This window comes from Scardinius erythrophthalmus (assembly GCF_964197995.2).
Source record: "Scardinius erythrophthalmus genome assembly, chromosome: 7".
In the NCBI taxonomy this organism is placed as follows: Eukaryota; Metazoa; Chordata; class Actinopteri; order Cypriniformes; family Leuciscidae; genus Scardinius; species Scardinius erythrophthalmus.
In genome coordinates this window covers 33857906-33870639 of record NC_138227.1, presented here as the reverse complement: position 1 = coordinate 33870639, position 12734 = coordinate 33857906, and the positions used below count along the sequence as shown (strand labels likewise).

Here is a 12734-nt window from a genome sequence, read left to right as displayed (position 1 = left end):
GCGGGGCGTCGAGGAACGCGTTGCGCTCTGCATCAGCCATCTCCGTGAGCGTCAGCCACAAATGCCTCTCGGCTACGGTAGCGGAAGCCATACAGCGTCCCATGGCTTGTGCTGCAGCCTTGGTAGCGCGGAGGGAAAGATCCGACGCGCTTCTCAGGTCCGTGATGCAGATAGCTTCAGGTCCTATCTCGTCCAGTTTGCGGAGGAGATCGCCTTGGAACACCTGAAGCGTGGCCATGGTGTGCAGGGCCGATGCCGCCTGCCCAGCGGCGGAGAAGATCCGCGCGAGCAGCGACGACGTCATGCGGCAGGCTTTCGACGGCAGCACTGGCTTAGTCCGCCGTCCAGCAGAGGGCGGGCAAAGGTGGGCTGCTATCGCCTGTTCCACCGGCGGCAGAGTGAGGTAGCCTCGATCCTGAGCATTATCCAGGGAGGAAAATGCTGGGGATACAGACGAACGTGTTCGTGCAGAAAAGGGAGCGTTCCAGGCCTTCGCCACTTCTTCATGAAGCTCAGGAAGAAACGGAGCGGGCTTAGACACAGGAGAAGAACGCTCACCAGGGAGGAAGCTACCATCAAGCCGGGTGCGCGAGGGGAGTTCCGGTGCAGACCACTCGAGGCCGAGGCTCGCCGCGGCCAACGCGAGTACTCGCATGAGCTCCCTCTCGATGCTAGCTCTAGCCGACGGCTTTCGGGCAGGAGGCGTGAGATCCGCAGAGCTCGCCCAGTCCTCACTGCCTGAAGCTAGCAGAGAGCAGGAATCCTTATCGACCGACTCGGCTTCAGAAACAACTTCCTCAGATGAAGCGGCGGCAGACTGCGGGCGCTGAGCATCGGGAAGTGCTTCGGGGGAAGCCGGCGAAGCTGGCGGGCGAGCCGGCGAGCTTTGTCGGGAAGAGGTGGGTTCCGGGGCCCGCTGCGAGCGGCGCTTCTTGCGGCGCGGCACCGCGGCGGGGGGCGCAGGCTCGGAGAAATGTGCCAGGCGAGTCCGCAGAGTCACCATCGGCAAAAGCTCGCAGTGAGGGCAGCCGCCGTCAGCGAGCGCGAGCGCTGCGTGATCTTCGCCCAGGCAGGAGACGCAAATAACGTGGCGGTCTCCCTCGGTGAGCGGGGCTCGGCACGAGCCACAGGATGGCATCTTGATAAAGACGCGGCTCTTTTAGGGGTGAGTGTTCGAGGAACACTGCACACACACACACAGAACAGAGCAGGTAAAGGATATGAAGCGCCGGAAAGCGCAGCAGGTACGGCAGTAGAGGCGGCGAAGGCCAGCGGCTTCAAGGGCTCGTCCCGCTGAAAAGCTTGCCTCGACGACGCTTGCTTCTCCGTGATCCAGCGATGCGTGAGCTTCGCTGAAGAGATGAAAATCAGTTGAATCAGCCTACTCGAGCTCCTTTTATAGGGGATGGCCACACCCGTTTCGGCGGGATGTGACGAGGAGCGCGCGAAGCGCTCTCATTGGTCTGATGTTGCATCAGCCCTCGCTCGATAGGCTCATGCAGTTGCCGCAGAACAGCCAATGAGTGAGCGAGCCGTCTCGCCATGGCTGTGCACTGCTGCAATGCGTTTTACAAATATGAAAATTAAGGATAATTTTGCTTCAGTATTTCGTGAAAAGAGACTTTTCCCGCAGCGTTTATTCAAACGCAGTACGAGAGAACTCTCGTAAGAGAACAACACGACTCATTTATTTGCGTTCATGATTTTCATCGCTAATCCAATGAAATTAATAACATTAATCATGTAGGTCAATCACAATCCCTCTCGTCACGTATAAGTACCATTTCGGCAACCAGAAGGTTTCTGAGCCAAATGAAGATAAAGATGTGTTCTGGTGACTGGCGTGTTTATTGAACCAATCAGAAAAGAGTAAACCTAGAGTCAGCGAGAAGCTCATCTGATTGGCTACATGAAGAAGGTGGCCCGGCCCTCCTCTTCGCGCTTGCAAAACTCAATGAGTGCGAGAATCGAGCCAAAACTGGAAGCGCAGGTAAAAGAAAGACGTAACTGTACAAATCAGGTTATTTCGGTAACTTTGTTGCCCTATGCACACATTTAGACATTTGCAACAGTTTATTTTTTACACAAAGTTTGATTTTATGCAGTGAATCTGTTTTGCAGTTCCTAACTCTGTTGTTTTCGGTCGCAAATTGCTGTTCACGGGCCTGCAATACTTTTGGCCGTATTTGAGCGCAAAAACCGTGCCAAAAGTGTAAGCGCGGAAAAATTGAAGTCAGAGGAATACAGGAATCCTATTTATTTTGCGTTAGCATGAAGCTGCAGCTTCACAATATATGAATTACACTTATGAATAACAGTTAAATGCTGCAAATATTTTTTTCTTACACTTGAAAGGTGATTTACACCTTTACAAATCTTCTCTTGCGCATGCAAATTTAATTTACGCTTGCAATCTTATGTACACTTTCAAAAATCTTACCCTGCGCATGCAATACTTTATGGCATCATTTTACCTTCATAGAGCACACACACACAAACTCGCGCACATACTCATATAAGACGCGAGCACACACACAAACTAGACGGCGCCTCATAAGCGTTAGGCAATCAATAAACAATAGCCGAATTCATGATGATCTCAGTCATTTGTTGTTTGCAAAGTAACATTAGCAGCCATTCCCCATGTTTACCTCGAAGCTAATACTCCCGCTAGCATACAATAGCCGCATTAGCAGTTAGCTGCTGTTTGTTTAACACAGTAGAGCAATAAAAACACATTCTGTTTCAATTGCAGGCAAGTCTGATTTTTGAAAATGGCCCCTTTTTCCCGGGCTTCGATGCCAACTTCGCCTGATATTGCCTCAAATTTGTGAAGGATTCCGGTGTAAAATGTATAGTTAGCACAGACACATAACGTTAAGCCAGTGGGAAGGGTTGTAGGAACCGCGTCATTAAAAATGAATTTAATCCACTGGTCCCTGATAGCTTGGTCCGTTCTTGGGAGAGAAAACACATTTACATGTTGATTCTGGCAGTCAACAACAGAGCAACTCAGTGTGCACTACGTTTCTGCTTCTTTCTCGATTGAATATGAGGGGGAGAGGGGCGGGCTTCCTGCGGCAGGTCTGCGGTGTCCATATATGGTATATCCTGCCCCGTCATGACGTCAAGTCGGGGCTGAAATCAAAATCTTGTATTTGAGTGCGCGTGCACGCGCGCTGGTTTACGAATCCTGGGGTAAACAAACGCTTCACTTTTAAATATCGGCTTCCCGGCCAGTATATAATCGTTAGGTAATCATAACATACATTGATTCTCGTGGAAAAGTGAAAATTGCAGGTCATGACTAGCCTGGTTCTACCAGACTCTCGTACATTTCATTTGTACAGAGAGTCTGGCCTCGCTCCATTGAGAAACGTTTACTTCCTTGTAGGCGGGTTCTCTGTTAAAGTTCAAAACTATTGGATCTGCCCAGAGTCACTCAGGATCTGCCATAGCCAATCGCTAACGTGTGGTTGACTGTGACGTATGTCATCATGCGCCGACACCGGCCGGCGGAAACAAGAAGTCCAAATGATCAGAGGATTATGTTTAGAATAAGATGTCTGTCAACGAGAGCTGCTGGTTTTGTTAATCGAATTTAAGAGTTCAAGGAACAATTGTAAATTCTAAATGTATATTTGACACTAAGGACAGTGATGTCAACTGTCGAAGCTGGGTCTAATCATTAACAATACGCCGCTGCGGTCGTTTCGGATCTGCCGCAAATGCTGTACAGTGATCACCGGCTACTGCGCGATATGGAAACAACTTTTCTGCCTCCTTCACTTGGTCCTCCATTAGTGCAACAAGAGGGGAGAAGACAACAACTATCGGCTTTGCGTCCCTATCGTTCGCCTTAGCTAACTCATTCACCACTAGAACTGCCAGTCATTTTTACCGTTTTGAATTTTATATCTGCAATAACTTTGTTGAAAAAATAAATACAATCCTTCTGGTACCTGACTTTCCCTAAAAGCGTCTGTATTTTCATTTAAAATGTTTTTCATATAAATTACACATAAGGCAAAAAAACAAACAAATGAACATAGCCTATTATTTACCTATTTCGGTCATAAACGGTCATATTGACCGCACTGAATTTCGCGGTATTATTATACCAATATACGCAACAATAAAATGTGGTAAAAAATACACTAAACATATTCAACACAAATCATTTAAATGTAATGATATTCAGAACAGAACAAGAATGTAAAAATAACTAAAGCCTTTAATTATTTTTTCATTCTTGTTCTGTTCTGAATATCATTACATTTAAAGCCAAAATGAAATGCTTTATGAGCGAAAGTGAAAGTAAGCGGCGTTGGGCTCACGTAACTCTCTAATTAGAATCAAAATGTTTCAACATTTGCGATGTATTTAAACGCTAAACTATTCTTTATCATAGGATTTTGAACTTCACTCACGGTCCAATATCGACGGAAAAAATCATCACACGCATAAAATGGTACGAATTGTAGCCTACTAGTACTGAGAAGCAGTTGAATTTATATGTTAGGTTGACTATTTTATTATTATATTTTATTATGGCTATAATGAACAGGCTGCAATGCTGGAATATGGTGTGTGTGTGTCGGCGGGCGCGATCAAACAGTGGAAACATGAAAACATAGGCTATAGGCTATTTTGTTCAGGGCATCTACGAATATTATTTATTTATAAATTATAATTAAACTTGTTTAAATGTACAGTATGGTGTTGTTTTGTTTTTAAAAGACATCCTAGTACAATAAATGTATTAATCTCTCAATTGGGGATTTATCATTAAAGATAGCCCAGAGCTTTGAATAGCGATCAAAATGACTGCTTGCGGCAGTTTAGTAGTTATGGAATTATGGCACGAATTCTAGTGCTAACGGAGTGAGCTGGAAATCAAACTTTTCCCGAACCCGGTGGGGACGAGGGCCACAACATCATTGCCACCAACAACACTTAGCAAACGTTATTCTTGCTCCGGCTTTAACTTCTGTATAATCGGCCGTTTTGCAACAAAGGACCGAATAGCTTTTCTCACGTCTTTCTCCGCTGCCATTACTCCAACTCAAACTGACGCACTACATCAACGTCATCGTTCTCAGCCACTCCCTCTGTTCGCTGATTGGTCCTACAAAAAATTTGGTTCTGGAAACCTAAGAATATACAGCAGTCCCAGACGTAGTACTGAAGGAAAATGAAATTGAGCGGAAGTACGTAGGAGGGCGGAGCCAGGCTAGGTCATGACTCCTTTAAATAAACTCTTCTGGGAGTTTATTTGGCTCCACACTCAAGAGTGTTAAGGTGTTAAAATATGAGTGTTAAATGAACACTGAAGCAGTGTTAAAGTTAAAGAGATAATTACGTGATCAATTGAGTGATGATTGACCACTTATTGAAGATAATTATTGTGTGTGCCTAAGCAAAAGATTTTGTAAATGTTTTTTTTTTATTATTATTACATAGAAATTACATAGAAAATCCTAAAAAATATTGCAACGGAATGAACGATGTCCACAGACAAGGTAGAGTATGATGCAGAGTGGAGGCATTAAAGTGCCTTTCACTTTGTTACGACTTGATGAACCACTGGCATAATTTTGGAAACATTATTTTAAGGTAAAAAATGTTACATAGTGTAACATGAGTACAAGAAAGTTGCAATTGTAATCAAGTCAAGTCACCTTTATATATAGCTGTAAGCCATAATCATCAAAATTATAACAAATAAAGGCTTGAAATATCTCACTTTGCATGAAATGAGTTTATATAATATATTAGTTTCACCTTTTAAGTTGAATTACTGAAATAAATGAACTTTTGCATGATATTCTAATTTTTCGAGTTTCAACTGTATCTTGACAGCTATTGTTTGAACCTCTCAAAACTAAATCATTATTTATAAAAATAAGCCAGGTTCAGTCTGACAATGTAATGCTTTGCATGCAGAATAACAAAATGTAAAATTTTTACACCAGTTTAAAAAAAGACAATTATTTTATTTTTATTATTTTTAAACAATACACTTATAAAGAATTACTGACACTAATAGTCTATCAGTTTTACAATATTTCATGGAAGCTTATATTCTATATATAAAGTTATTAATCTGAGCTCATATGATATGGATGGCCCCTTTATTCAGTCAATTAAGGAAGATACTCTCTGATTGTGTTTCTAAAACCCTTATACAATTTTTCAAAAAAAAGTACTTACTTAGGAGGTAATTTAAAGGAAATCTGTATAGAATTCAGAAAGGTGAAAACTATCACATTTAGCAATCACTCACAACTAGAAGGTGAGTGACTGCTTGATTGAACAATTATCTTTAAACTTCTTCAAATTTGGTTTTCTGTGTTACAGTATTACAACAGAAACAAAGCAGGCTATTTGGAGGCTTTTATAAGATGCCAAATTTTTTTACGAATATCAGGAAAGTTTAGACCATAAACAATAGGGTTTACAAAGGGTGGTATGACAATAAATTCAAGTGAAATGACAACACTCAGCGCTATAGGAAGTTCCCCATTAATAAATCGACTCAAAGTGAGCCCACAAAAAATAGCAACTGAGAAATTTAAAAGGATCATCATGTGTGGAATACAAGTTTGATATGCTTTGCTCCTGAACTCTCGTGTGCTTCTTTGACAAATTATAATAATTCTGACATAGGTATACAATATAAAACTCAAAGGGATAAAAATTGTTGTGATTGTTACAATCAGGCCATACATATTATTAATAGTAATGTTCACACATGAAAGTTTGACAATTTCATAGTTGTGGCAGTACACCTTTAGTAATCTGTTACCACAGATTGTCAACCTTGCAGTCAAAAGAGCACTAATACCAACAAAAGTAATTGGATAAACCCATGCTATAACTATTAGAAAAGTTAGAAACCGTGTGGTAATTATGTTGTAATGCAAAGGTTTACTGATTGCAACAAACCTATCAAATGCCATCAGCATCAATATTGTAAGTTCAAAAGATGCATATGAGTAAATGACAAAACTCTGTATGATACATGCTTTAAAGGTCCCGTTCTGCGTGATCCCATGTGTCAAACTTTAGTTAGTGTGTAATGTTGCTGTTAGAGCATAAATAATATCTGTAAAACTAGAATGTACATTTCCTGAAGAAAATGTGAAGTGGTGCTTGCAGTGGCAAAACTCTCCACTCGGTTGCTAGGGTGTTGTACATGATTGCATTCGAGCCAACAACCATGTCTGTACGATGTTGTGGAGCTGAAATATGGCTTCTATATGTTGCAATATGGTTGCTAGGTGGTTCTAAATGGTTGCTAGGGTGTGAATACACAGTTACCATGGTGATATTTACAGACTGTTTCCCAACCGAAACAAAAGAGCCAACCCCCATCTCTATACGATGTTCTGATGCAGAGACATGGGTCTTGATAAACGGTTGCTAGGGTACTCTGTTTGGTTGCTATGGAGTTGCTTGTCAGCTGCCAATGGTGAAACTGCAAAGGCTTCTTGTCACTATGAATGATATAAACCAACTCCCATGCCTCTGTGACATTCAGACTGGAAGATATCCCTCTTTGGATTTTGGTTGCTAGGGTACTCTGTTTGGTTGCTAGGGAGTTGCTTGGCAGCTGCTAATGATGAAACTGCAAAGGCTTCTTGTCAGTATGAATGATATAAACCAACTCCCATCTCTATACGATGTTCTGATGCAGAGATATAGGTCTTGCTAAACGGTTGCTAGGGTACTCTGTTTGGTTGCTAGGGAGTGGCTTGGCTGCTGCCAATGATGAAACTGCAAAGGCTTCGTGTCAGTATGAATGATATAAACCAACTCTCATTTCTCTGTGACATTCAGAATGGCAGATATCCCTCTTTGGATTTTGGTTGCTAGGGTACTCTGTTTGGTTGCTATGGAGTGGCTTGGCAGATGCCAATGATGAAACTGCAAAGGCTTCTTGTCACTATGAATGATATAAACCAACTCCCATGCCTCTGGGACATTCAGAATGGAAGATATCCCTCTTTGGATTTTGGTTGCTAAGGTGCTCGACAATGGTTGCTAGGGAGTGGCTTGGAAGTGTTGAGGTGATTCATGATTGGCTGTTTGCTGCCCCGAGTCAAATGAGACCACCCCCATGTTTCTATGACAATTTAGTCTGGAGATATCTCTTTGAACTCTTTCAATGGAAGTCTATGGAACTTGTTGCTAAGGGGCTCTAAATGGTTGCTAGGGCGTGGTTTGATAGCTTCACAATGATCCTGAGAGACTGATTGGTCGTCTGAGTAAAATGAGCCCTCCCCCTTGTCTCTATGACACTTTGATCCAGAGCTACGTTCAATACAAAATCTCTATGCAATTTACCATAGTAGGAAAAGCATGTGTGTTTCACGGGACGTTCCTTCCCCATAGTAAGTCAATGGGGCAACTTTGGGACGCTCCTGCCCCCCATGGGTGCAACTTTTACCCCATTGTGAGGTATGTTCTTACAGAGCCTGTCAGCCTCTTCAAATGTGGCAAATCACACGTTTCTGCGAAATCCTCGCTTAGAGCTACGTGTGGTCAAAATTTGTCTCAATGTTAAGTCAATGGGACTTTTTTGGCCGCTTTTTCGCCCCTGGGGCGAACACCGCACCCCCGATCGCTTATAAAAGTCATAGCACACCTCTCCTCAATGAGCCGGTCGATTTGACACCTCATTCATGGGTCTGAGACAAACGGTGCGGGACGAGTTACGCGCCAAACTTTGTCCAGAATAATAATAAGAATAATAAGTATGAGCAATAACAATAGTGATGCCTTGCTTTCAGCAAGCACCACTAATTATAAAGCTCAAAGTTCAATGCCAAGCGAGATATTTTATTTAACAGAAGTTGACTACAAAAAACGGCTCGATTGGACTACACCCCTCTACATCCTGCTTTAGTGATGTCACTAGAACCGTTTCTTGACTAACCTCCGCCCACACAGGGATTAAAGTGAAAAAAATTCTTCTGACTGAAATTTTTTTTTTAGGCCAAGTCATATTCCTTTAACTTTTTAAATAGTCGAGACCAATAGCGTTTTAAGGGGAGACGTTTTAAACCGCTTTAATATTGCCAGTAGGCGTATTTTAAAAGCTATATTTTAATCTATGAAAACCAGGCATGGAACATACTAATATAATTAATAATTTGCATATATATATATATATATATATGCAAATTATAACACGTTTACACAAAATTTGTTAACACACAAGTAAGTTACTTTTCCCCTTTACTTTACATAAATTGTAAGAATATGACTAATAGTAAAGACTAGTACTAATAAATACAGTGCTATGCATAAGTTTAGACACCCATGCTAAAGTTGACTAAAAAGAGGAATAAAAAATCATCTTTTGGAAATTGAACTTAAAGGTATAGCGGAGGATCTTTCCGAATTTTAGATAAGTCCCGCCCTCTCCACTTTTTGAAAAGTTTGATTGATTCACCAGAATGATTGACAATTAGGAGGACCAATAGTATAGGGTATCCACCCGGAAGTAAAAAGATCCTCCGCTATACCTTTAATGCCTTAATTTAAAAAATTAGGAAAAATCCAACCTTTAAGGACACCAATTTTCTTTGTGAATGAATAATGTATCGTAAATAAATAAATGTTCTTCCTTAAAATACAGGGTGCATAAGTTTGGACACCCCTATGTTAAATTCCCATAGAGGCAGGCAGATTTTTATTTTTAAGTAGTTTTTTTAATTTATTTTTTAGGATACTATGCATCCTGATAAAGTTCCCTTGGCCTTTGGAATTAAAATAGCCCCACATCATCACATAGCCTTCACCATACCTAGAGATACTTTCCATAAGATCATCTCTCAATGCAAATCAAACCAGCTATTAGGCTAACTGAAATACAACCATGCCAATGTCTAGGTATGGTGAAGGCTATGTGATGATGTGGGGCTATTTTAATTCCAAAGGCCAAGGGAACTTTATCAGGATGCATAGTATCCTGGATCCATGAAGTAACTGGCCTTTAAAAATAAAAATCTGCCTGCCTCTATGGGAATTTAACATAGGTGTGTCCAAACTTATGCACCCTGTATTTTAAGGAAGAACATTTATTTATTTACGATACATTATTTATTCACAAAGAAAATTGGTGTCCTTTAAGGTTGGATTTTTCCTAATTTTTCAAATTAAGGCATTAAGTTCAGTTTCCAAAAGATGATTTTTTTATTCCTCTTTTTAGTCAACTTTAGTATGGGTGTCTAAACTTATGCATAGCACTGTAAACATTAGGCCTAGGCTAAAGCTATTAAATAGCAGTCCCAAACTAGTTTTTGTTGATACAATGTTGGTATGAGCCACTACAGTCATTTAAAAATATAAAAAATAACACAAAGAAAAATAGTGGCATTTTGGGGTTATATGGAAACGACAGTTGCCATGGTGAATACACAATATTAACAATAACTGTTAATGAAACATGGAAACTGGTGAATAGAATGAGAATCATACCTGCATTACTTTTATTTCGTGTAATTTACAACGTAACGGCGTTGCATGCTCGTAGTTTCTTTTGCACTTGATCAGTGAAGCAATACAGCGCGCGCCGCTGAATTTGCGCGTGCAATTGAGTGTGCGCTACGAGAACAGGATAACGACTGACAGGACAAGAAAGTCCGTTTTTCTGAGGTGAAAAACTTTATTTCAGCGTACACTTATGTCACTGCCTGCCTGGTAGTTCCTATTGTGCTGGGTTTTCTGAAGTAGTCATGATTCGCCTCTCATAACATAACATGCTCTAAACACGCACGCAGTGTGGAAAAGGAGGAGCGGAGGCGCGGGGAGCAAGGATCACAGCGCAAATTTGAACTATATCGATGTGATATGGTCTAATTCCATATCGCATTTAAAAAATATATCGATATATTTTTTATATCGATATCGCCCAGCCCTACCTGCATTATAAGTGTGTCACTGAAATATAGTTCTACCTCAGCGCTCAGCTGTAGCCTGACATGCACTTTCCGTGAGCGGTAATTGAAAACCCGGAGTGGACTATAAGCGAAGTGATTACAGAGTGCTTAGAGTGGAGAGAGGAACGTGCTTTTGCTCCACTCCAGGCTTTGATCACATCCCCCTCAGCAGGGTGAATACACCTCGTCTTTCCTTAATTTAAGACCTATTCAAACTAAAATTAAGATATTTATTACACTATTTGAGAAATGAAAGCCTATTTACGGCCTTAAAATTATGAAAAGTGAATTTAAGACTTTAAGGACAGACTGGAACCCGCAATGACGGAAATCCGTCATGGACTTGCTGCAATTAACGGAAATCCGTCGTAGCGACGGAGAACTTTAATCCCTGGCCCACAGGAATGCTCCCTCAACTCTACTGGCTACTTGCACACTTCTTATAACTTACTGTGTTTACTCAGCTCTTACGGTGATTTTCTGAAGTAAAACTGACGCTTCATCTTTTGTGTGATGTACAATAAACTTTATTAAACTCATCAGTACATGTTTGATCATCATTCAGACAGCAGACTTGTAGGCTATTAATAAATAATGGATACATAGCCTACAAGCAGATGACAAATACGTTATAATAACCGTAATTAAACTACTTAACCATACCTGTTTCATCTCTATACAGCACTCTGACTCTGTAGGCATTATTGTCCGACTCGAAATGAACGCCGTTACTGAGAGTTTCTGATATTATCATCATTCCGTGAGATGAATTTTTCCTGACAGACTGAGCGCGAGCTCGTGAAGCTCCGCCCCCTGTGTCGTCCAGCAGCACCTCATTTGCATTTAAAGGGCACTCACTGGAACAGCTCGTTTTTCTGAGCCCCAAAAAATGTCAATTTAAACATGCTGTAAAAAATGATCTGTTGGGTATTTTGAGCTCAAACTTCACATACACACTCTGGGGACATCAGAGACTTATTTTACATCTTGTGAAAAGGGGCATAATACGGGACCTTTAAAGGAGATTTTATGTGCATCATAGAGCAGGTCTGTCAATAACCTTGGGAAAAAGCCAGCTGTACCATATGCAGAGTTGATGGACAAGCATGACATCAAAATGTACATGGGCTTGTGCAATGTCTTCTCCAGAATTATTACAAGAATAATAAGAAAATTAAAGAATATGACAGCACAGTAAAAAATAAACCCCAAAGCGAAGAAAGCATATCTAATGCACCCAAGATTTTCAAACAACATGAAGTAAAAATATGTTCCATTTTCCATTTTCCTTACACAAGGAAAACTTTCATTGACCTGAGGAAGAGAGCAAACAAAGTTCATATGTTTTTAGATAATAAATAATAAATTAATTAATTAATTAATTAATAAACACACACACAAACATTCAACTTAGAATGTTGCCACAGTGTCTTATACCATGTACTGTGACCCTAACGTCTTAAGTTTGATTAGTAATATAATAATCTTTCAATTAAATTAATGGTTAGCACAGCAATAATTCAACACCATCTAAGAAAAACTGTTGTTGTTGTTTTTAAACACTACAAACATTATTAGAAATACCTTCTTTTATATACTCTGAAATGCCCATCATTGCATCTCCATTAAAATTGCAGGTAAGGAACTCTATTTGTGTTCTGATTTAGTTGGACTGTGGAGTCATCAGTGTATGCTACTGTTTTTATAGTATCTAACACATCTCAGGGGCCTGTTGTGGCCTCTCAAGTACTCTGAAGTTTTATTTCACTAAAAACATAAATTCAT

At 40.7% G+C, this 12734-nt stretch overlaps 1 protein-coding gene across 1 annotated transcript; it reads right to left on the bottom strand.

Moving 5' to 3' along the window:
- Positions 1-6383: 6383 nt before the first annotated feature.
- On the bottom strand, positions 6384-12233 carry LOC308693812 (olfactory receptor 51M1-like; the record flags this gene model as incomplete). The annotated part of the gene is made up of 2 exons (XM_081370907.1): positions 6384-7027; positions 11963-12233. The coding sequence occupies 2 exons, from the start codon at positions 12231-12233 to the stop codon at positions 6384-6386; spliced, it is 915 nt and encodes a 304-aa protein (XP_081227033.1).
- Between the last annotated feature and the right edge of the window lie 501 nt (positions 12234-12734).